Source organism: Epinephelus fuscoguttatus, linkage group LG14 (assembly GCF_011397635.1).
Source record: "Epinephelus fuscoguttatus linkage group LG14, E.fuscoguttatus.final_Chr_v1".
Classification (NCBI taxonomy): domain Eukaryota; kingdom Metazoa; phylum Chordata; class Actinopteri; order Perciformes; family Serranidae; genus Epinephelus; species Epinephelus fuscoguttatus.
The window spans coordinates 11,164,248-11,189,098 of NC_064765.1; the positions used below are offsets into that span (position 1 = coordinate 11,164,248).

The 24,851-nt window shown below is 40.5% G+C and overlaps 2 protein-coding genes across 4 annotated transcripts in view; both read right to left on the minus strand.

The window, feature by feature from the left end:
- Positions 1 to 23,726, minus strand: part of nkx2.9 (NK2 transcription factor related, locus 9 (Drosophila)) — a 43,222-nt gene extending 19,496 nt beyond the window's left edge. Inside the window, exons 1-3 of one of the 3 annotated variants that reach the window (XM_049596529.1) lie at positions 21,482 to 21,498; positions 15,409 to 15,834; positions 14,537 to 15,099 (exon numbers count right to left, since the gene is read on the minus strand). In XM_049596529.1, coding sequence (XP_049452486.1) covers positions 14,537 to 15,099; positions 15,409 to 15,568 — 723 coding nt within the window. In that variant the 5' untranslated portion in view covers positions 15,569 to 15,834; positions 21,482 to 21,498. Of the gene's footprint in view, positions 1 to 14,536; positions 15,100 to 15,408; positions 15,873 to 21,481; positions 21,581 to 23,678 lie in introns of those variants that run through there. The other 2 variants (XR_007450935.1, XM_049596530.1) reach the window with 2 other exon arrangements.
- nkx2.1 (NK2 homeobox 1) lies at positions 3,579 to 5,737 on the minus strand. The gene is made up of 2 exons (XM_049596522.1): positions 5,324 to 5,737; positions 3,579 to 4,623 (listed from the first exon to the last, which is right to left on the minus strand). Exons 1-2 carry the CDS (start codon positions 5,688 to 5,690, stop codon positions 3,947 to 3,949), a joined length of 1,044 nt encoding a protein of 347 aa, XP_049452479.1. The 5' UTR covers positions 5,691 to 5,737; the 3' UTR covers positions 3,579 to 3,946.
- Positions 23,727 to 24,851: the final 1,125 nt, after the last annotated feature.

The window sequence follows — 24,851 nt, forward strand, 5'->3', positions numbered from 1 at the left end:
GGGTGATTGCAGTTGCTGAGTAATTGTCCTATTTGTGATGCACATGAATGCCTTGGCCTGCTGCAATGAAATGTTTAGGAACTTAAGAAAGAGGAAGGAGAGCGGCTGTGCTTCAAAAGAAGAAATGTATTATTTTTATATCCTCTAAACAAGGTTATTATGAGGCTGCCTCGGGAGGATGGATCTATAGGGCTTTCTGCTTATCATTCAAATGTTTTATACTTTCCTTATAGGTAAAATCAAGTGAAATAATTAATAAACTAAGACATTAGATATACATAATGTTAGTTAACATTGCTTGTCTGTATGCTGATTTTCTATTTACATTTATTTCAGCACCGAGGCCCGTCTGCATATTTAATACAAACAAACAAACTATAAATGTAAAACTGTAGGAAGTCCATCTGACAGTTTTACATTTTATTTTTCATTTTAGTTTTATAATGGCCTCTAATTAATCACAGCGCTGTGTTAAAGCCTCACACGTCTGCGTGTTATCCTCGTTTTCATCAATGGGAATATATATGTCCAAAAATTACAACTGCACATTCACTTTAAATAAAGGAACGAAATGAACGACGCCAGTTACGGTCTATTTTTTAAAATTATTCTTATTGTTATTAGCTTTTTTTTTCAGGTTTGATTGTGGATATATTTTATTTATCAAGTGTATCCTGTCACTTAAGTTTTATTTAATTTTAAAATTGTAAGTTTATCTAGCTTATAATAAAATCTAAATGGGGAAAAGGAGAGATATTGTTTTTAGAGACACGTAACTCTGCAAAAATATCCACCTCGAGTGATTTAATAATTTAAAACGTGCAGGATTGTGTTAATGTAATGTGTCCTAAAATTTTATCATAGATACTGACACCCAATTTTAAAATATTACCCTTAAAAGAATGAAAACGCACTGGAAACACACCTGCAATTTTCGTTAAAAAAAAATACAGTTTTGAAAAAGGAGACACAACTTCAACAAACATTTTTTAAGGTGTAGGTTGCAAAATTCGTTAGTTAAAAATCTAATTTAATTCTAAAAAAAAACAATAATTTTGCTTGTTTGCATTCACATGTCGACGCCACTGTAAAAATTTAAATCATCTCTCGTTCAATTTAAGTTGTACACGTTTGATTTCCCCTTAAAGTTAAAATTCAGTCTGAACACGCCACTGACACATGAAACAGGATTTCTGGATGCCACACATCACCCAAAGTGATACTGCAGCTAAACAGGCGAATAAAATTCAACAGCTAGTCGCTAACTCAAATATGATTACCTTGAGATTAGGGACTAATTGCTTGGGGTTCATGGAGACCAGCCCACCATAAAGCCAGGAGGACTTGGGGAGTTGCACTGTGGGTTTCTACAAAGGAGAGCGATGAGAGCACACACGCTTCCAACAAGTCATTCTCAACAGCTACAAGCTGCACACAAAGACCACACACCGCGCCAAAGACATGGTAATGTAATCCCAAAGTTCTCACTTTGCTCCCGAACAAAACCAGCTCTGCAAAATACCTAATACAAGATAGTTTCTGATGCTGGTTAAGATTTCACTTAAAAGTCTCCAATAGGGGTTTTTCTGGGGGCTGCTGCGTGGTGGCCTCAAACTGGGGCCGCTGCCTTAAAGTGATACGCGCAGATTAAGGAAGTTTAGTTTCCTGCTTTGCTGAAAAATCACATTTTCTATATGTAATATCTATGCATTTAAATTAAAAGTGTTACATGCCAAAAGTGTCGGCTGCAATTAAATTTTACACTCTACATGCTCATAACAGGAGCTAAAATGTGCTGCTGAATCCGAGTCACAGCCACAACATCAACCCTCTAATGGTTTTTAAAGACATATTTAAAGGTTGCATTAACGCCAACATAAGGGTAACAAGATGACGCATAGGTCATGTATGATTTCACAACATAATATCTAATAGTTATGGATGTAAAGGTCAGCAAGCAGGCGGCATAATAAGCAAGAAATCCTCCATTAACATCACTGATCCCATGTAAAAGTCATGCATCAGATGGGGCGACAGGAGTCAGGTGCAAACTAGGCCTGGAGGGCTGATGCAGCTGCACGTGAGCCATCACCGACGGTACTTTTGGGCAACATACACCCGCATTTGAAGCGTAATATTTGGGCAATGATGGGTTAAATAGTTAGACAATGGCTCAGTGGACTGAGCGGTGTTTTAGTTGTTATATTAAGCCTGAATTAAAGATGTAAGAATAAAGAAAACATGTGGGGGGGAAATGTGAAATCAATTTTACAAAATGAGGCCATACAGAAATTATCATTATCTCAAAATGATGGGTAACAGTCCAGAAATCGTTGTATTAAAAATATGTGCGCTTTAAATCTTTCTTCCATGGAGCTATATAAAGAAATTTGAGGACATGTAATTGAAATAAAAACGCATTTTTTGTCATCATCATAAATTAAATCAAGTGTACCTGCATCTTATCCAGACTCAAACTATGTGAGATTTTAGCCACAGGACCTGCGACAAAACAACTTATTTTCAGCCGTAAACGAAAATCACCTGTCGTTACCTCCGTCGCTTAGCAACCACACTGTTTACTGTTAATACCTATAGCGCTATTAGGCGGCGAGAGAATAGTCCCTAATGATTATTATAGCTTTTGTTTACAGAGCCTACAATTTAAGGAAAATAAATAACCGGTTGCGGGTGATGGTCGGTGCGGCCGTTTAAAAAAGCCACGCGGCCTAAAACAGAGTTTAATCTTTAAAGAAATGTTCGTGTCGCTTTCTTATTGAAACGCGGCCACAAACAGACTGTCGTCGTTTCCTTTCAATTCCTCCCCCTCCTGATTGATTATTGATAAAGCAGCTGATACAGCCTCGCGCCGACGGCTCGGCCTCGCGCGCTGTTTGGTCAGGGATTTCATCGATAAGCTGTTCTTTGCGCAGCGTTTGTGTTTGATGTAGGGAGCCGAAAAGACCTCACCTTTCTGACTCACACAGTCCAAACACAGGGAGAAAGAGAAAAGAAATCATAAAGGCGCCGTTTACTCTGCAGGGCTCTGCAGCCTGGGCCGATAAGCCTGCAGAGCTGTGAGAATAAAACAGAAAAATACACTCCAGTGTTTAATTGTGGTGTCAGAATAAGAGTGTTGATATAGTGTTAGTTTGGCAGCCCTGGAGCTATTTGACGACATGAATGTTTAATTCTTGCACATTCTTTTCCACAATAAGGCCAAGAATAAATTTTAAAATGCGCAAATAATAATAATGGCGCACAGGTTTTAATTTTTACTCCATTCCCAAACGCATATGCCCGCCATTTACCACCGCATATGATGACATATTTCACAAAAAACGGTGCTGTCTTGTTTCCATAATTTATTAATAGGACTGTTTTGTTGTAAGTCAAATATCTATATAAGTTACAAAGAAATAAAACGTACAAATACCAATGAAACGACAACAAACCGGCAATAGCGTCAAAAACTTTGTACAACAGATAGCTAAAATTCAAACCTTTTACAGAAATATACAAGCTAGATCTACGGCTTACATTAAATTCTATTATAAATCAGAGTCATGTGTGTTTGTGTGTTTGTGAGGGGGGTGAGGGTGGGGGGTTAACAGCACCCACATACAGCAGTTCCCTGTTAAGGTTCACTTTCTGCGGCCTATATGACTGCTGATTTCTTCTTTTATCAATATAATTTACATAAATAAATCCAAAGACTTCCGCAGTTTCTGGTCAAAAGTGTTTCTGCCTCCTTCCTTCCTTTATATAAGTCACATTTCCTTCCAAAAAAGGTGAAAATTCAAGAGGAGCTGCACCGATTTCTCTCGGTTTTTGTTCAGATGCGCACATTTACAGTGGAACTTGTAGAGTCTTGAAAGAAAAAAAAAAGTCTGTTTTTTTTCTTTAAATAGAAGAATTGGTTTTAAATCATAGCGGGCGCCTCTTGTCACCATGTCCTGCCGTATAACAGAGCCGAACACTGCAGGGCCGAGCCGTACTCTGCGCCGGGGGAGTTGAGGTGAGACAGGCCGGCCACTTGGCTCTGCAGGGACGGCGGACTGGAGGAGTGCGGAGCCAAATCTGGAGAGTGACCTGTGCTCCCCACCTGCTGGCTCTGGTGCTGCCCGAGGCCGGACGTGTTGTTGGACATGATCATGACGTTGCCCCCTTGCTGGTGGAGGGTCTGCGCGGAGGATGTGGGCGTGTGGCCGCTGCCTTGGCACGGCTTGCCGTCCTTCACCAGCACCGGCACAGCCACCCTCCGCGGGGACTGCTGCTGCTGCTGCTGGCACGAGCCGCTGTCCTGCTGCATCTGCTGCTGGGACACTTTGTCTTTGGCCTGCCTCTTCATCTTGTACCGGTGGTTCTGAAACCAGATTTTCACCTGGGTCGGGGTGAGGTGGATCATACTTGCCAGGTGTTCCCTCTCGGGCGCCGACAGGTATTTCTGCTGCTTGAAGCGTCGCTCCAGCTCGTAGACCTGCGCCTGGGAGAACAGCACTCGTCTCTTTCTCCTCGGGGTGCTGGACAGAGAGCCCATGCCTTTACCCACGTCTGCCAAGGAGCTGAGGCTGCCCATGCTGCCCATGTTCATGCCCGACGACGAGCCCATGAAGCGAGAAACTGAGGAAAAACATTAAATTAATAGAATGAAACCACTGATTTTACATGCAACAAGTGTCACACGGTGCACAAATAATTTCATTAATGCGTAAAACCTCATTGAAAACTAGGGTTGAGACTTTTTTTCAGTGGATGAAACAATGTGTCCTACTGTGGCATTCACACAATTACAACCCTGCTCATTATTTTGATGACCCAACACGGTCTGCATTTTGACAAGAAGCTAAAAAATCAAACGCTTCCTAAAGAGGCAGGTGCTCTCATCCATAAAACCTAACGCGTGTCAAAGTCTATTTCACATATAACCAAACTGTAAATCTGAGCACAGACTGCAGCACTAGCTCATGTCTGACTGCATGTTATTATCGGATTAATGCCATATTCAACATTAAAAGATCTTGGAGGACATTTTCAGCATGAATGCTCCTCATGGTGACACTTTTTTCCAGATGTTGCACGCCGTGAACTGAATGCATGATTTCGCTTTATCTCTGCTCTCCCTCGTAACATTAAAAGCCAGCGGGTGAAATATAAACTGGAGAGGGTTATGGAGAGGGCTTATCTTGGCGCACAAACACGCACAGGTGCCAGAAACAATACAGGAAGCTCTAAACTACGCGTAAAACTGCATTTTGAGCGCTATACACCCTCGGCTCAACTCAAAGCTGGAGGCAAAGTGCAGGTGCAGGGCTGTACTCACTGGTGGAGAAGCGCGGGTCCGGGTTGGCTCCGTACCAGCCGGTGGCTGTGGTGCTGCCCCTCATGCCGTCCTGGTACGACGGCAGGTCGCCCATGTTGCCCAGGTTGCCGTTACAGTAGCCCCCCATGGCCGTGTGTGACAGCTGAGAAACACCTGCCGCAGTCATGTGGTAAGCCGCAGAGACAGTCCCATTATGGCCCATGTGGTGCTGCTGCATCGCCGCCTGAGAGACCTGCGGCTGCCGGTAAGAAGTGAGAGGTGCCCCCAAGTTGTTATTCTCCATACTTACTTTCTTATAGCTCTCCTCAAGAGGACTCAAGATATCGGAAACAGAAAAAGGAGTCGTATGCTTAGGGCTCATCGACATTGTTCTGGGGCTGGAGAGGGAGAAATTAGAAGGCAAGGCAATCTCTCCTTCTCTCTCTTTTTTTTTTTTTTTTTTTTTTGGCCAAAGCCCCTCTGGTTCCTGTTGTCTCAACGTCGATCCTGGTAGATGAACACGTAGGAGAGCGCCTCAAGTCCGCCTTAATTGGATTGAGTGGGAGCTCGGTGCTGGCTTTGGTTTGTTTTAGCTGGGTGCCAGGTTTAAGGCTACCATCAGAGGCGGGGCATCGGCAACAATACAAAACAGCTCTAGCCTCCTTTCGCCGAGCGTAATTTCACTTACAAGACATGTGCTCCCCTCCCACTAACAATAACATAAGCGCTGTACATGATCATAAATGTGGGTCCCGGCGGCTGCGCGCGGTGTCCGGGGCTCTGTGCGGCTGCTGCGGCTGCTGCATTTGGAGTTTGTGACTTGTTGCTGTGGCTGATAAACACACCGCTGCACCTTGGGACTGCACTGACCACAATACACTTTATTAACTGTAGTGATGTTTACGAGGGCCTCTTGATGAAAGGAGGCCTATATGGACTTGAGAGTTGGAGAACCACTCCTCAGTTGAACTACTGACTTTTAATGGCCATGAGAGGCCTCCAGTGATTGCAGGATTGTTTGTGTTATGCCTTATCGTACTCAGACATGCAAAAGTGCACTTGCGGGGAGGGAAATTGACTGATACTGATAAGTAAATAAATACACATCCGCGTGTTAAGTGGCTGCGTAAATGATTAACCCCCCTCGTTTTTTTTCTTTTGATATCATTGGACGCAAGCAGCGTGTTACCTAAATTCAGATGCACACACTCTTCTCCCAGTAAAATGAACGAAAGAAAAAAAACACGCCAAAAAAAAAATAAAAAAAAAAAATCACAAAATAGAGTCTGGAGTAGGAGAGGCTCTCATGTGAAGTTAACGGCGTTCAAGTACTCTCCTGCAGCACAACGCCAGGTAGCCCTCAGTAGCATCTTGCCTTAATGCTCAAGGAGCCATAACAGTTTAACTCAATCATATCTCATTTCTAAAATTTTACACATGAAGCATAAGAAAAGCTTTTGGCTTCACCCAACCAGCTTTGAAGTCAGGAGACGGTGTTCAGTGCGCCCTGCGTCAACAGAAGTCCGTGCGCTTTTACGCAAAGATTTTAGGTGATTTTTTTTCTGCCATTTTAACCCCAAAACTGAATTAAAACATTAATTTACAACAAAAATAGTAAATTATTGAAACGATTATTTTATTTTATTTTTTATTGGAATGATAGGCTGTTATTATTTGTTTTCTACTTTTTAAAGATGTGCGTAAATTTATTTTAATAAGCATTAATAACATTTTATATTATATGTTTGCCAATGTTTTAATATAAAGCAATAGCCTTAAGTACAAGTAAATATTCGGCTGCTAGTTTTCTCCTGTCTGCTGCTTTTTAAGTACAAAATTATTGCCACACGACATTAGAAAATACAGTGAAGCATTAAAATTAACACAATAACTTCTAACTTACACACTCAGTGGATGTCTGGATCAAACCGGAGCTGAGCCTGCATGTAGCTACTGTGAAAATATCAAGAAATTATTATTATCATTATCACTGATAGATTTTTGTGAAAGGTCTTGTCGGGAAGTCTAACGTCAGTCCTGCAGCAGCAGCTGATACCACCAGCAGCTCCCAACAGAAGAAGTGTACGCCTGCAGGTTGAGCCGACATCTCCTTATACAGGAATTAAAGAAACACAGCGTCTTCTGGTGGCAGACACACTCATGTGGAATATTGTGATCAGTTTGATTCCACTGAGACTCTAAACCTGCCTTCATTGGTTCATTTATTAAAATACAATATGCAGATTTTTATTAACGTCTTTATTTAACTCTGAGTGATGCTGGTGCACCTTCAGCAGCAGTGTGAAGTCTCATGACTGCAGTGACATGCACATCACTGACAGTTAGTCACGCGGATCATCAGCTACAGTTGTGTATTTACAGACTGCATGTTACAGCAGCATCATATGTGCCTATCTGCAGCGCTGCAAAGCTGCACCGGTCCAATCTAAACACCACACACACACACACACACACACACACACACACACACACACACACACACACATCACAACAACATATCCTGTCACTGCCTTACAATTATCTTTAATGAAGCAATATTATCATATAGTCCGAGGCTAAATATTACACTTAAAATAAATTGTCTGGATGATAGCCGAGGTGCACGCGCACACCTCGCAGGCCATATAATCACAGGCAATTAAAATTACAGCATGTTTCTGCATCCAAGGTAAACCTTGCGTATGCCTGCCTTAATTACGGAATTTCGCAAGACATTCTTAATCATCTAAATCAGTACCTTTCCCCTGTTCTGGCACACGGCTATTATGGCCAATTAGCGCTAATTAGTCCAAATGTTCCGGCTAATTCCTCAGAATAATGAGGACACTTTGAAGTGGCGGGTATGAGGCTACCGAGCCTTTGTTATCGAGGCTGCACGTTGTTGTTTAGGAACTGATTGGCGCGTGATATGATCCGGAGAGCAACTTCAGACAGGGGGAAGAAGTTTGTGCAATGGAAACTAAAATGGAAGTTGCTTACTGTTATTATTTAATATAAAATAAGATAATATTTTCTTATTAAAAGGTATAAAATGAAGTGTAAATATGTATGTGTAAATGAAAACGCCACAGGAAAAGCTACAGCCACTCACTGTATGTACGAAAATATTATTTCAAGTGCAAAAATCAAATTCTATACCTGCTAATGAAGCACAAACTGTTGTCCAAAATAAATTAAAATATCCGCACATGTATCTCCATTTAACTCCAAGGGCATATCAAATAATAAATTATAGATTTCATTATGCTTCATTTGGGCTATTTTGCATTAAAAACACGTAACATCTGAGGTCAACTTTAATATAAATAGTTATGTTAATTGTGTTGTGTAATAATACCAAGCCTGCATCCTGCAAGAAAAAGTATAGGCCCTTTTAAATCTCATTGAAACAGGTTACAAAGTATTAACTTTCTGACAGTGTTGCCTCTTCTGAGGATTGTTCCCCTTAAAACTTTGTCTGACTCTTTCCTGTGTCCTCACGTGACAGCTCTTACAATTTTTGTGCCACTAGAAAATGAGCTGCAGAGAAAAATGACCCTGAAAAGGAGATGACAGAAAGAGAAAAGCTTCACCATCACATCTTTCTTTTAGAGTTATCCATTAAATCACCTCACATTAAATAAAGATTTATGGTGCACACATTTAAAACTAAATATTAATCTGTTCCTCTGATCCTCCATCACATCAAACTCTAGCTACTCCACACAGTAAAACAAAAAGAGCTGGACTCATTAGAGGGCAAATACTTGAGCAAATACTGACGCATGACGTCACGCCAAGCAGCCACACGCGTCACCACGGGCGGCCATCTTTCTGCACCCAATCAACAGCAGTGTAGTATAGTGGGGGAATCAGGGAGTGTACAAAGCATGGTGGGTTTTATGGCGCAGTGACGCGCGGCCTCTAGCGGATCACTGACTGAGTTCATCCAGAGAACTAATACGCACACCGTTTGGTCACAGTTACAGCAGGAAGTGAGACATGATACAGTGTGTTAGTGCGCCATCTAGTGGAGAGCTGGATTATAGACACATCAAAACCTGATTACACTCAGAGTATGATCAGTTTTTTAGGACTTTGCCTTAGTGTTTGGTGCATTAGACACAAGAAGAAGAAATGAAGGCACAGAACTGCAAAGGAACATTACTATAGAACAGAAAAATACTTTCAATTTTTCGTTTGCAAATAATTTCTAAAAGTCTTGTGATTTTTGCATTTTGTAGCTCTGCATGAATTTTCCTTGCTCCACAATCCAAGCTAGGAATGTCCTTGTTGTCTGTAGGAACAGTCTGTCACACCTCACTGGCCTTTATAAAATACTGTGATAATACGATAGTCCCAATGTCCTCAAATGAGTATTTTATAATCAACAGCATCTTAGCTTGTCACTGTTGCTAAAATTGATCAAATTTGTTGCCGTATTAAACCACAAACGTTATAAAGCCCAAATAAACAAGTTCCAAGCATAAAATTTGATCAGGTTTTGCACCTCGTCCACTTTTATAGTGTGATCGATGGTAGACTGGGCATAAAAGTGTCCACAAACAAGGAGGACAGTTGTAGGTTAAGCAGAGTGAAGTATATGGTGCAGGAAACCCAAAATGTGATGTCCTCATATGAGTGTCTCAGGAAGATATAACTGTTTTAGAGCAAGAAAGGTGAACAGTTTCGTGCAGGATGTGCAGAAATATTGATTGGAAAAGTGCAAAAGTTCACAAATAAAATATAGAACGTAAGCATTATCTGAAAATTAGAAAGATGTCACTACAATAACAGCTTGAATGTTATATTCATGACAGTTACAGGCTAGAGAAGGATACCAGCTACAAATACATCTTGTGTATTATACGTTAAATACTTAATATTGAATGTTGTACTTGTGTACAATCACACATTATGTTATACTTCCTTATACTATACCTTATATTCCATACTATATTATGTTACTGTGTTAAACTGTCTTACATTATAAACTACATTTCTGTTATTTTTCTATATTAATACAGGCAAACTCCAATAACAGGTAATCATGTGTGTTCGTCTGGCATTTACATGTACTGTACCTCGCTGACTTTGCTGCTGCTCATCACATCACTGTCATTTTTGATTTATAATTTGGTCTTTAATTGTTTTGTATATATTTTTACTTTTATCATTTAGTTTTATACACCTTGTTATTTATTTTTTTATCATTCTCGATTTATCTTTTCTCATTTGTGTCCTTGTGCTGCTGCAACAACCATATTTCACCTCTGGGGCCCCAAAAAGGTTTCTTATCTTATTTTACGGACAGTATGTAAAGCGCATGTTTTATTTGATTGGTTGTTTTTACACGTTTTGGTGCCGTCAAAGCCACCCAGGGGTTTTTAAATTTAAACCTCATTAGCTGCACTTTTGGTCTGACCTTTGAAAAAAGACAAGTAATTAGTCAAAGTGTTCCTAATTGTATTAAAATGTGTCCTTAGGGGCGCCTACTAGATCACCTGGTTGAGTGGGTACAAAGGCTTTGACTTCGTTGCAGCAGCCATGGGTTCGATCCCAACTCCGGCCCTTTGCTGCATGTCACCCCCCTCTCACTCTCCCCACATTATGCCGGACTTTCCTATCTGATAAAGGCTAAAATGCCAATAAAAAAAATCTTTTTAAAAAAGTGTCTTTAAGCAGTTTCCAAGTTTAGTTTAACAAGTTTCAAAACAGGGTGTTAACTGTGAAGTTGAATTTAAACACAACTGGCAAATTTTTTAATTAAGATTCATAAAGACTTATTTTTTCAACAATCACAAATGTTAACCTTTATTAATAACTATTGTCTGTGGTGTGTAAGCTGTGATGAACATCATTAAAAGTTGGTATGATTCTCAACTATCGCTCAAGGCAGAGGTTCCCAACCTGGAGCATGTCCGCTGAAGGCATCACATCATAAATCTGAGGAGTCTTATGTTGATATTTCCTCATTTTTTCTGATGTTTAAGACACCAGAGACTTTTACCTCTTCTTTCCTCAAAAATCTATGACATGAAACACTAAGAGAAATAAAAATGTAGTGTTTGTTGAGCTGCCCATGCACAACAAATACATGCAAACTGTGAGTGGGGCAAATAATTGCTTTTCTAAAGTGGTCACAACCCAAAAATGTTGAGAAATGGCTCACTGTAAAAACACACTCACTTGTTAGCAGACTTTTCAATGGCTCTAGCAACACTGAGAGACTTTAATTTAAATATAATTTAAAAATCAAGTGAAACACCAGAGAAAAAGGGAAACATCATTCATCTTAATGAACTTGTTTTTCAATTTTTTATGCATTTATCCCCCTAAAATTCAGCTAATCAAACAGAACTTGCTTAACAGATCAGAAGTTTATATCTTAACACGAACCACTTCACTCTGACTTGACTTCATCATCCAAACTCTCATATTTTGCCACTAGTACTGTTGTATTCTGACTCTGAGTCTATAGAATCAAACATTTCCTCTCATTCAGCTGCAGCACATCTCTCAGAGCTCTGAATCAAACTCAAGTCTCACTTCAAAATAGTTCAGAGCTCACTTTTATAGGCTAACACAAGTTAATGAAAGGCTAACTTAGCTGTTGGTATTGCACATTATGTACCCACAAACCTGTAAGCTGCAGTTGTTCTTTAAATACCAAATAATTTAAGTCTACAAATTAAAATAAAGTTTTAGGGCTGCTGTGAAGCTGTGCCTACTTAGAGCAACAAAAAAGTTTATCTTGGTGTGTCGATACAATAGCCAACCAGGAAAGGACGGCAGAGGAGATATCCACACACCACCTTTCTTTTTGCGTTGATCTCAGCCTGTGAACATTTTTTGTGGCTGTCCAGCCCAGTTTCATTGGTGTACCTGTATCTCCCATACCATCCTTTATAAACTAAAACAAAACATCTCTGTACTCTTAAAGCATCTGTTGTTGATGCTGCAGATAAAATTTTGACGAAAACCAATTTTCTGTTTCTAAAAGAGCCTTTAATTGCAGGGATGCAGGACGAAAATGTTTATCATGACAAGTAGCCAGTTTTTAAGGATATAATCATTATATTTTGTGAACTCTGTATCCCACTGCGCAAGATTTTACACAATCACACCATTTGCAAATGACAAGCTATGACAAAGATTTTGTAGGGTACAATCTTTATAAGAATGTTAGTGTTTGAAATGCTTATGTCTAACATCAAAAATCTAGCCAATACATGATCTCAAAACCAGTCTCTAACTCAGAGGGCCATTAGGATCTAATATGTATTTGCAGCAAGTTACCAAAACTCCTCCTGTGGCCACGTTTATGTGGACCTTATAACTTCCCTGAAAGGGGCCCTTGCGCAGGCCAGTGAGTAAAACTATAGGATGGGCCGGCTAATACGAGCCCATCCTTTTCAGACAATTCCTCTGACCAACTTAAAAAACCAATGGCAACCTCTAAAAGCCTGTCTTTGTCACCCTTAAACCCCAAGATGCTCTAAAACACCATTGTGCAGTTAAACCTCATAAATTTGTCACAGGGACTGATTAAACATCACGGGAATTGAAACACTAAAGATTTTGTCTCAGTCCCTTTTGGGCGAGGGACAATGGTCCATTCACGGGGAGACACGCAGACAAAAAGAGTGTTTAAGGGGAGATGCAGCGAGCTGAGGGGTTCGGCCAGTCCCCTCCATATGTGATACAAGGTGGCCCCAGTGAGGGGGACAAAGGACCAGGTGACAGGGACGATGGGCTGCAGGGTCACAGGACGAGCAAACAACATTACAAGGGGCGTGAAAGCAGAAGACCCCCCTCGTCACTGATGAAATACTGACATGATTTTAAACACTCGGGCATATTTTTCATGGTGGAACATTTAAATGGGAGCAAGGACGGATTTGTCTCAGAGTATGTCTCACTTTGAGGATACGGCAGCCATCACTATGGGCAGAGTTTCTCTCAAGTCAGTGTTTTTAACAGCACAAATAACTTTCAATTGAATAATATTTTAATAACTGCTGTGTCTTTTGCTAAACAGCCAAAAACATCTAAATAAACTCGTCTTTTTCCTGCATATTTCTGGCTATAAAAGCATCTTGCTCCTCAGCATCAACTGTCCTGATACAGTGAAATAATATAAAGATTAGATCTTGAAGAAAGTCGATCGTCCAGTTTTTATTCAGAGCCTGTTGCACCCTTTAAAAAATCATATCCTCTTCAGACCTACAGTACACAAACCGAGCCGAGTGTGACAGCAGTATTTGTCCCACTTGCTTTAGAATAACAAAAGTTAATTGTATAAAAGTGAAAAGCACCCAAGACGACAACAACAGGGTGCTGCAGTGAAAGAGGCTGTAATGTTTACTGGGTATTCTTATGCTTAACCAAATCCAGTCCCTTTTTACAAGTGATGTTTGCTCAGCTTTTGGGTGCATAATTAGGTTTTTTTTTTAACATTATAAAAGCTTCCAGGCTCCTGTCATGACCTGCTACATATTTTACATTTTATAAATTAAATTTATTTTAAATTAAATTTAATTTTGAAAACACTAAAGAAAATAAATATAAATAAATATAAATAAATAAATATTAAATAATATTATTATTAGGAGCAGTTAAAAATGAGAATCTAAACTTTAAAAAAAGGAAAAAAATTAAATTTAATAAAATAAAATTTGTTTGTGTGTCTATTTGTTTGCAGAAATGGATACAGACAAATTTGGGGGGCTAAACTTGCAACAACAAAAAAAAAGCACATTAACCAGGAAATGTATCATACAAAATATGAGAAACTTTATTAATTATTTCGTTCACAAAAGAAACAAGTTTATACAGTTAAAGAAAGTCTCCTTAAAGACAACAAATAACATTATATTTTCCTTCAAACATTCAGGCTAATAGTGGCTTTGCTGCTATTCTAACACCGCCTACAGCCTACTGCATCTCATCTGTCTTCATACAAATATTAACAGCTTCACATACAAATACATTATCTCACCGGATAATTAAAACTCTACAGGCTACACCAGTAAGCCCATGTATGAGAAAATATTATCAGCATTTTAAAAAATAGTAAAAATATCAAAATAAAATGTGCAAAATATAAATTTGTTCTATAGAGAAAATCTAAATGTTTAAGTTGCTCGAAAATTTTGCAAAACATTCAGAAAACATTTGATGCAATTCTAAATGAGTTTGTGCATTGAGATGTGACATGAGGCCTTCACTTGTTCACTTGAAGGAGTTAAAGTGGACCGAGTCGCTCCAAAAGTCTCTCCACGCGAATCTGGAGGCCGCCGCGGTGGGAAAGTGCTGGTGGTACCTCGGAGGGAGCGCGACGTGGGACGGATGCTGCAGAGACGGGTAGGCTAAAGGAAAGGCCTGTGATGGAGGCAAACAGCCAGGTTTCTCCGTGTCAAGTAAGCAGGTGTGAAAAGGCTTCCCGTCCCGAACCAGGATGGGAACGACGACCCGGCGCAGCAGCGGAGGCTGCGGTATCTCCACGTCCTGCAGCGCTCCCTCCGCCCGGCCTCGCTTCATCTTGTAGCGGTGGTTCTGGAACCAGATCTTCACCTGGGTCGGGGTCAGGCTGAGGAGCCGGGCCAGCTGCTCTCTCTCCGGGCCGGAAAGGTAGCGCTGCTGACGGAAGCGCCGCTCCAGCTCCAGGGTCTGGGCCTTGGAGAACAGCACCCGGCGCTTCTTGCTCTTCTTGCTCTTGTCGGGCTCCGAGTCCTGGGACGAGTCATCCGGCTTGGTCGAGTCGGGGGAGGCCTCGAGACTGCCTTCATCAGAGGCTGTACAGATAAATAATGCAGGTTAGTCCAAATTCATACAGAAATTTACGCATATATTACGCATTTTAAGCATCCATCTATCTATCTATCTATCTGTCTGTCTGTCTGTCTGTCTATCTTATTAGTAAGCTATTAAAATAAAAATAACACATCAACACACTATCTAGATAATGGCTCCTTATGATTTAAAAATAAAGGTGGCCTACAAGCTGTCTCATAAATAAAAATATAAATATTTCCAGGGTTGGGTGAATAGATGATGGATATTTCAATCATTTGCATTCATCAGTGGTTTTAAAATGCACTTACATATGCAGGGGCTCCGGTCGCACTCCATCCAGGAGCTGTACGGAGAGCTGGAGGAGCAGGAGGAGTAAAGCGGGGAGGACCGCGGCGCAGCCTCCGCATCCCGCTCAGGCAAATCCAGGATGCTCCTGACGGAAAAACTGAACTTGGTCGGTGTTGCCATCGCGTCCCTGCGTGCAATCCCGGGGTTTGCTTTGCGTTAATAAGTAAGTTTATCCAAAGGGGAAGGAAAAGAAAACCGCAGCAGATCCTGTCCACTTTACGCGCTGTCCAAACACCGTGTGCGCTGCGCTCAGTGTTTACACAAACAGCACTCCATAAGCTGCAAACACAAGGCTGCTCCGCTTATAAAGCCTCCTCCTACCGCTGAGTACCTGAAAGGCTGGAGTGCTGTCACCCAATGACGGTAGGTGCGGAGCAAGAAGAAACCTTCAACAATGAGCGAAGGAAACACTCGTCATCATTACAGATTCGTCCCGTATCGTCAAACTGGGGAACAGATAATGGTGATTGTTGGAGCTGAATCACGTCTTGGGTGGCAACTGACAACAAGAGCCCGACCCATCATCAAACTCCCCCCACCCTCCTCATCCTCCTCCTCCTCCTCCTCCCCTGTCCTCGCCCAAACAACGTGTCCAACATTTGCATACAAAGTGAGCAATTAGCGTGATGCCCGCGAGTTGGTTTAACTAATGCGTCCATTAGAGGTGGATTAATTGCAGGCGTGAGAAGTTTGGACGTTTATGGATGGTGCAGGAAATTCCTTTGACATATTTAGGAAACAGGCAAAAGGAAATTCTTTCTTTGCGAGTATGTGGATGATTTATGATGATGTGACAAATTTAAAAAGGGCAAAACTTTATTTTAACATGTAGCAAATGGTTTCTGACACACTTTGCTATTGTTTAAAGCAAATATAAGAGTTTATTAGTGTATTTACCAACAGCTATAACGCCTCCTGTGGGTACTCTGCAGTGGAAGTTGGTGTATTAAAGTAAATAAATAAATAAATTACTAATAATATATATCATTATAGTAAAACACACTGTATGTTTTAGGAGATGTTTTATAATTGTACTTGTGTATATAAATGTTACATAAGGGTGTTAAACTTACAAAAACATGATAATAATTGTATTCCAAAGGCTAATTAATTGCACAATAAATACCTTTTATGCCTAACTTAAACTTCCAAACATGCCTGATTCAGCCTCTGATAAATTAAAGCAGTGATTGATGACTTTTGACAGGATTTAATTAATTGGTTATCAAGATAAATGATCGATAATCCATCATGCTTCACGCGCAAAAATTAAAAGGAGCACTCTGGCTTGTATTGCATTATTTTTTATTGATTTTTATGGCTTTAATTTAATATTTAAAGTTATTTGTATTGTTATGTTCAGTGATTTTCTATCCAAGCTGACGCCTACAGGCTGATCTGCACATATAAAACACATTAAATGCAAAGCGTGAATCCAGCCGTATGTGGGGGTGTTTTTAACCCCCGTATTTGATATTGATATCGACCCTCATCCACTTCAGCGAGGCGCATGAGGCCGGGGATGAGAGCGGTGGTGGTGGTGGAGGTGGTGGTGTTCATGCCTCCCCAGTCGTCCTGGGTGGTCGGACGAGAGGGAACACAAATACATGCCAACCAGAGGAGGGGAACAAAAGGGGAAAATGTAGCCCCGCGTCCGAGACCCGTTGGAAGCATTTGTTCCAGTCAAGATTTTGCATTTGTTCAGTCCCGCAATAATGCCTGATTGACGCCCCGGCACAATGTCCTTTAACTTTGCAGGATAAATCCGAGCTTGTTCCGTGTTGTCATGGTTTTGAATGGAGCTGAATAGGATCTGGGACACTATCTACTGCTCCGCGTCTACTGCCGCCAAGTCTATAGTCCCGAGCAATATTACATGTGTGATTCAGGACGTATTAAACTCCTTTTAGGTTTCCAGAGTTCAGCAAAGTCGGTGACCTGTATCATCAGCCCAAAATGCTCACACATCAACATTTATCTAGTTTTTACGCACATTACGCACAAGCGTTTCCTCGCAAAACAAACACTGTAAAGCCACTTTAAAGATATCAACAAAAACTAAAAGGACTGACTTCCCCTTCCAGCATCATGTCTGTGTACACAGCAGCCTCCCAGAGGTTGACAAACACCAGCGGATTACAGTACGGCAGGTTTGCTGGAGTGGGTAGTTTACAGAGGGCACTCGATTGGAGAGCAAAAACACGCAAAGGCAAAGAAAAGTCATGTCCAAAGAGCGGGAATTTCTCTGTCCACAATGACCCAGCAGCCACTTAATCTATTTAACACCCAGCCAGAGAGGGTCCTCTGCAGCTCCCAAGAGCTCTCCACTGCCAAATATTTACTCTGTTGTTCAGCTCTCCATTCCCAATCCCTTCCTCAGACAAATGGAGATTTTTTTTCTCACATGGTTCTGGATTAAGCAGGTTTGAACATTTTAGACCTCAGTGCATATTTTACACGCTGATCAACAAGCCTGCAATTCAAGGGATTTACTCCACCGTTGAAATAATATATATAAAAATTTGGATATTTAAGTCTCCCTTCACTTCCTTCACTCCAAAATGTGTTCAGCGTATTGTTGGATGTTTGAGCTCCACAGTGCAGAACGTGCAGAGTTTGACAGAAACGTTCATCTGCTGATGAAGGAAAGTTTCTCTGTGCCCTTATATCTGAGTTCAAGAGGTAAGGGTATGACTTTATGACATCACAATAAATCAGCAAGCTAATCAATAAAGGTCCATTAAATAACTTACACAAGTGAGATGAGGAGACTTGAAACGTCAGTTTTAGTCAGTTGACAACTGATTTTAAGAAGTCCAAAACATTTTTGACATTTTTGAGAAGGACAGAATCCAAATAAATAAGTTAAAATCTAATTATAAAACAGTTTGACCACTAAATATCAACTTTTGGATGAATATAATGTTGGTTTAACTTAATTAAGTTTTTCTAGGTCAAAGCAAATCACGTTGGTTGTACTAAACTAATTGAGTTTGTCAGATTATGAAAGACTTGCAAGACTGACTACTCAAAAAGATATACCGGTATGCAAATTGTTGCCTTAATTCTTTTTAAATTGAACCAGTGCATCATTTTTTTGATCAGTGCACAAACACTGAGAATAGATTTTCCAGTGAAATAGGAGACATTGTGTGTCTAGAAATCAAAAAAATTTAAATAAAAAATATCTGTGTATTCATAGATTCTGGATTTTTCAGTGAAGAATGAGTAGACAAAATTTTATAATCTGAAAGAATTTGAACTTGTGCAGAAACTAAATCAGACAAGATTATTATTCAAATCAGAGTATTTTTGTACTGTACATCCTCAAACATTGCTAGAGGTGATCTTTAATAATTAGGCAAAGCCCCAGTCATGTTTCAAAACTGTCATATCCATACAGTAATTTAACATCTCACAGTTACTCAGTGTTTGTATTAGACGTTCACTGTCCTTGATGTCATGTAATTCATCATTTACTGGATCATTCAACTCATATTTATAAACTTCTTAAAACCCTGTATATTTGCTTGATTTCGTTGGCGCTTCTAAATGAATACTATAATGTTTTGTTTGTAGCGCACTTTTCAACCAAGGAGCACAATGTTCTTTCCACTACAGGACAAAAGCATTAAACACAATTTCACATATAAGAACACCACCATAAAAAGAAGGTTACATAACCTCCACTCATAAATGTGAAAAAACAATCAACAGTAGCACTATAAACTAACATATGGTTCTCACATGATAGAGCTGTATTATATGTACAAACAAGTCTATAAACATATTTTTTAAAATAAGATTTAAAAGTTGAGACTGTTTCAAAGCAGAGGTGGTAGTGTAGCAAAAGCTCACTCACCACATTAGCATGGACTCTGGAGGAGCCAAATGCCAAACCCCAAAAGATTTAAGAGGTCTTTTTGGGCAGTAAGGGAGTTCACAGTTCTCCAGTGTTTGACTCTGCAAATCTTTGTGAGATTCCAAAATGGATCTAAGAAAATGGTAACTGGTGCAAAGAAGCTAAAGCTGGAGAGATATGAGAGGAGTGTTTAGTTTTACTCTGTAGTGGGGCTGCAGAATTCTGCACAATCTGAAACTGAACCTCAGCCTGAGCGTTATAAAAAGAACTTCACAGATTTAACATTGCACTCCTGTAACACTGATGTACTCCAAATACTTCTCCGCCCGGATGATCACTTGTATATCAGTTACTTCCCCTATACTGAATTTATGAAGAAAACTTTGCTTTTCTCATGTCTTCACTGTGAACAAAAAAATCCAAATTCAGAATTTAAAGAAAAAAAATCGTAATGAGCATGAGACCTGGATTATACTACATGAGTTGTGAGAGTTTGTAGACAAATGTTTTGATATAGTTTTGCCTATGTTAAGTGTGGACCTCTATGACCTCAGTTCATCAAGAATTTTCTCAGTTTTTTGGATTCTTCGTTCATTGTGGAGGCATGACAGAAAAACAATATTTTCTTACCTCATTAAAAATATAATACGAGGTGAATTACTGACATAGAAATTATCATTTGGGAGGTGAAGTATTCCTTTTAAAAAAGGATCAGAATCAATGCAGCAGAATCAGAGGCTTTTTTATCCAATCAAAACCACAATGTATCTTAACCACCAACAATTCACTCAGAGATTCAGGTGTGTTATGCTAATAGTTGCTAATTTTAGCCGCAAACAGCTAGCTTCCAGCAGAGATGAGACGCAGGCTAAACAGTCTGGTAAACTCACTTGTTTCTAACTCCACACCACCAGATTTATTTTACTGTTTAAACCAGTCTTCAGACCTAACCAGTGATAAATTGGAACCACAATATACAGCATAACTACCCAACAGCTCTAAACAGACCAGAGGTGAAATACTTAGACAGATGTCAGATACTGTAAGTGCCTTTAGTACTTATTTTCTTTCCACCACTGAAACAAACTTTGATTTCTCCTTTAAGGCAAGTCAACAAGGCATTATAAAAGTCCAGCTGTGAAGACGTGAGTGTGAATATCTTCTAATATTTTGCCTTTGCTTAACTGCTTTTATCGTGAAACACTGAAGTGCTGTATAAATACATCTTTAAATAGTATAATATCAATGTCTTTTAACCACACATGCACAGCGACTGTGAGTTTGCAGTTTCTGAGTGAACCACAGACAAAGCTAAAGCTCAGGATGTTTATCTGATCTCAGTCTGACTGATTATCTGTCACCTAAACACCCACAATGACCCCTCTGTTACTCCTCGGTGCAGTAATGGAGGCTCAGTGTAGCATGATGCTCCAGCAGCTGCACCTGCCGCTGGTGTCCTCTCCCTTCTCACAGTCCTGTAAATACCATTAGCATTTTGGAGAGGGGCAGCAGGGGGGATAATTAGTTGGCAGACACATCCCTCTCTCTGCAGTAAACTGGGGTCTTGTGACACTGCTTGATCATGTAGCAGCTGTGTGTGTGCTGCTCAGTGACAGTGTGTCCAAAAAAGTCAGGTTTGTTTGTACGGTGCTTTAAGAGACAAACCTTTATGTGTACCAACTGGATAGTCACAAAAGAAGTTACAAAACAGAGTAAGAGTGGAACATCGACAGGAAAGTTCTGATATTTTGGAAATACAGTGTGTGTTTAAAGGAACAAATTAAGAGCAAATACCTTTAAAGCAACATGTCACACTCTGGGAAAAGCCGATTTTTAAGGAGAATAATTTGATATCTTAGGAGAACTACTCCACAGTCTTACTGCTCAGTTTTATATCATGAAATCCCATTACTTTTTAATTGTTTTAGTATTGAATTTAGGAGAGAAAAATCAAGAATAAACTGACCTGATGTTCTGTGCATGCATCACAATGAATTATCAATATTTTATCTCTATTACCAAATAATAAAGTCAGCAGTGATCGGTCATTGCTCCACTTAGAAACATAGTGTGTGATGAAATATTGATACTGTAATATTTTAACTCAGTGTGGAGAAAAACCCCACACACTTATGCACGAGTTTTTCAAAGAATAATGAGACATTTCTTACTTTGAAGCTGAGCCGATGCCGCACCTGCCATCATCATAGCCTGTTAGTGTCAATAGGAGTCCCAGTCAACTGATGAAATCTGAGTCATGCTGTTGTCATCTTTGAAGGAAATGTATGAAAACACACACTGTAAGTATAGAATATGTACCTTGAAAAGATTTACCCACTGTCTTATTCATAAGGACACCAAGAAATAAAGTTTCAGCCTGTATTAAAGGTCCCAAATTATGCTCACTTTCAGATTCATACTTGTATTTGGGGTTTCTACTAGAACACATGATTTAATGTTCAAAAACACTATTTTTCTCATATCATCTGCTAGACCTGTGTTCACACTAACTTTTTTTTGGCTTTTGCTTTTATTTGACAGGACAGTATTTAAGCATGAAATTGGGACACAGAGAGGGGACGACATGCAGCAAAGGGGAGCAGCTCTACCCACTGACCTACTGGACGCACCAGAAACACTCACTTTTAACGCTTGTCTCTTTAAGTCCCCCTCCCCTCTGCTCTGATTGGTCAGCATTTCCCAGTCTTCCACATCCGCTCCCAGTGTGTCTGCACCACAGACTGTAAATACAGATGGATGTTAAAAAACTTCCCAAAAGTGAAGCCAAAACATCTCTATCACCCCCTGGTGGCTGGCTGCAGCACAGGTCCTAAACCCTGCCCTCTCAGTGTTAGCAGATGAGATGTGGGCCAAACTAAAGTACACATTATTTTAGTTTGTTTTTTTTTTAATGCCGATTGTTGTTCAAGTGTTCATTTTTCTTTTAAGTTTGTTTTTAATTAGTTAATTGGTGCTACAAAAAAAAGAGGTTTGATATCACGATTGACAGCTGTGTGTGCCAATCAGTGTGCTCACAATCAATAGCGCTGGTCACGATAGGTAAGACAGCGGTAACTGGATACCACAGAGGTCGCTGCTGCACAGACTCTACCTCCAAATGACATCATCAGCATGAGATGGTAGCAGCCATATCCGGGATATTTTAGCTTCATTTTTGTACAGTGGGGGTAAGTGGAGACACGTCGTCCATCTTTATTTACAGTCTTTGCTCTGCATCATGATTACAGCTGGGGAATGACTGTAACAGCACTGTGGCTGCAGTTTCTACATTTAGGGCCCGCACACATGGTGCATCTTTAACCGCCTAGAAAACGCAAGTTGGGCGCCGGGTGCTACTCTGTGCCAACTTTCAAGTTGTGTCTGAGGTTGCTAAGTGATTATAACCAGCCCTGTATCATAGTCTACTTACCAGAAGTCCTGAGCGCAGAGCTGATCTTCCAGTTCTTGTTTTGCAGTGTCTATTAGGGTCAAAACAGGGGTGTCAAACATACAGCCTGTGGGCCAGAAGCGGCCCGCAAAAGGGTCCAATCCAGCCCAATGGATGACATCTAGTGTTCATGTTGATCTGTACTTGTGATTCTTTACATAAAAAGGGAAATATTGGAGCTGATGGTACTTAAAGGTTTCTGTGCGATGGTTTTATTGGTCCGGCCCATCTGCGATCAAACTGGGCTGTATGTGGCCCATGAACTAAAATGAGTTTGACTCCCCTGGTTTAACATATTGTCATGGGATGGATGTAAAGCTCTGGTAGCCCTGTACTAGAATGAGCAACTTCTTCTCCACACATATCACAGACTGATAGACGGGGAAGATATCTGCTGGCCGTGGTTGGTCATTCCTTGTCACATGATATGCCGTGCCCACTGCTGCGTTCCAACAGTTGAATTCTTTTTACCTCAGAGTGCAGCCGTCACACCCTGAAAAGTTGGCGCATGGGAACGTTTGTGTGCTGTGACGGCGTTGCTCCGGCATTTGAGCGCACCTTTAGCGTGTCTACATAGAAAACAATAAATTTAAGGGTGCAAAAACGCAGCATGTGTACGGCCCCTTATATAGCATAGTTGTGACATCACAACTCAAAGGAAGTCCTGATGGCTTGTTTAAAAAGCACAGTGTCTGAATACAGACTCTGTGCTTTTTACTTTCACAGTATTTATAGCACCTATACCTCCTTTATGATATATATATATAAAAATAAATACATGGAAATCTGACCCTTTATAAAATGGGAGCTTTAACTTCATAATGAAATATGGTTTCAGCTAACAAGAAGTCTCACTGCACTCACAACTGTCTATAATGTCAATATAATGCACTGAAGCAAAGAAATGAAAGTTCACTTACATGCATCAAAACAGGCTCTTCAGAAGATCTGCAGCTCCTGAACCTCAGATGATGGTCAGGATTGAATTTCTGCAACAAGGACAGCATTCATCAATACTGTTTATTTTGTAGTAAGAACATTAGCAAATGGGGCGGCACGGTGGTGTGGTGGTTAGCACTCTCGCCTCACAGCAAGAGGGTTGCCGGTTCGATCCCGGGCGTGGGAGCCCTTCTGTGCGGAGTTTGCATGTTCTCCCCGTGTCAGCGTGGGTTCTCTCCGGGCACTCCGGCTTCCTCCCACAGTCCAAAGACATGCAGATTGGGGACTAGGTTAATTGGTAACTCTAAATTGTCCGTAGGTGTGAATGTGAGCGTGAATGGTTGTCTGTCTCTATGTGATAGTCTGGCGACCTGTCCAGGGTGTACCCTGCCTCTCGCCCGATGTCCCCCCCGCGACCCTCAAGAGGATGAAGCGGTTAGAAGATGAATGAATGAACATTAGCAAATGGCTACAACAATATTCTTTACTTTCTATCTGCAAACATTTGATGAATAGGCAAACCTGATTTATTTGTTTTATAATGCATTGACTGGAAAATAAAGGAACAGTTTCACTAATGCTGTTACTTTTGATACATTCCAGACTTTATGACACAAGCTTGTTTGGAGGTAAAAAGGTGCTGTTCATCATAACTCCCATGCACAACAGTTTCTGTTCTCTACCTGTTTCAGTCCTGTTCCAAACTGAGATGCACTGTAAAAACAGGATGCAGGTATCAGTCACTGTGTTCATGGTGCTAACTGTCTCTGAACATCCTGACTATCCTGAAACCAGACACAAAACAATATCTTTGACTCTCTCTTCCTGAACACAAAACCTGTAACTTCTGAGCACAAACAGCAGCTCCAGGCTCTGAACTGTCTTTGTTACATTTGACTTGTTGGACATGTGTGGAGCTTGTTTGCCCTCTACAGGACACACATTAACACTGACAGACAGACCCCTCACATGTGCCCTCCTTCAGCCTTTTACCAACCAACCAAACAAACAAACAACCACACACTGTGGGTGGAGCTGAGTTAATTGCTGTTGGCAAACAGATGTGAAAGTGTCTTTTTTTGGTCATTTGGCTGCAATAAAGACAGTCTGTACCTGTTGTTCTTTATTCTAAGCAGCCTGTTGTGTAACTGAGG

Bases quoted from the DNA above. Each gene is read 5' to 3' on its own strand.
- nkx2.1 (XM_049596522.1), bottom strand. From the start codon at position 5,690: ATGTCGATGAGCCCTAAGCATACGACTCCTTTTTCTGTTTCCGATATC. The intron at 4,624-5,323 runs GTGAGTACAGCC...GTTTTTCCTCAG, and splicing joins GGACCCGCGCTTCTCCACCA to TTTCTCGCTTCATGGGCTCG.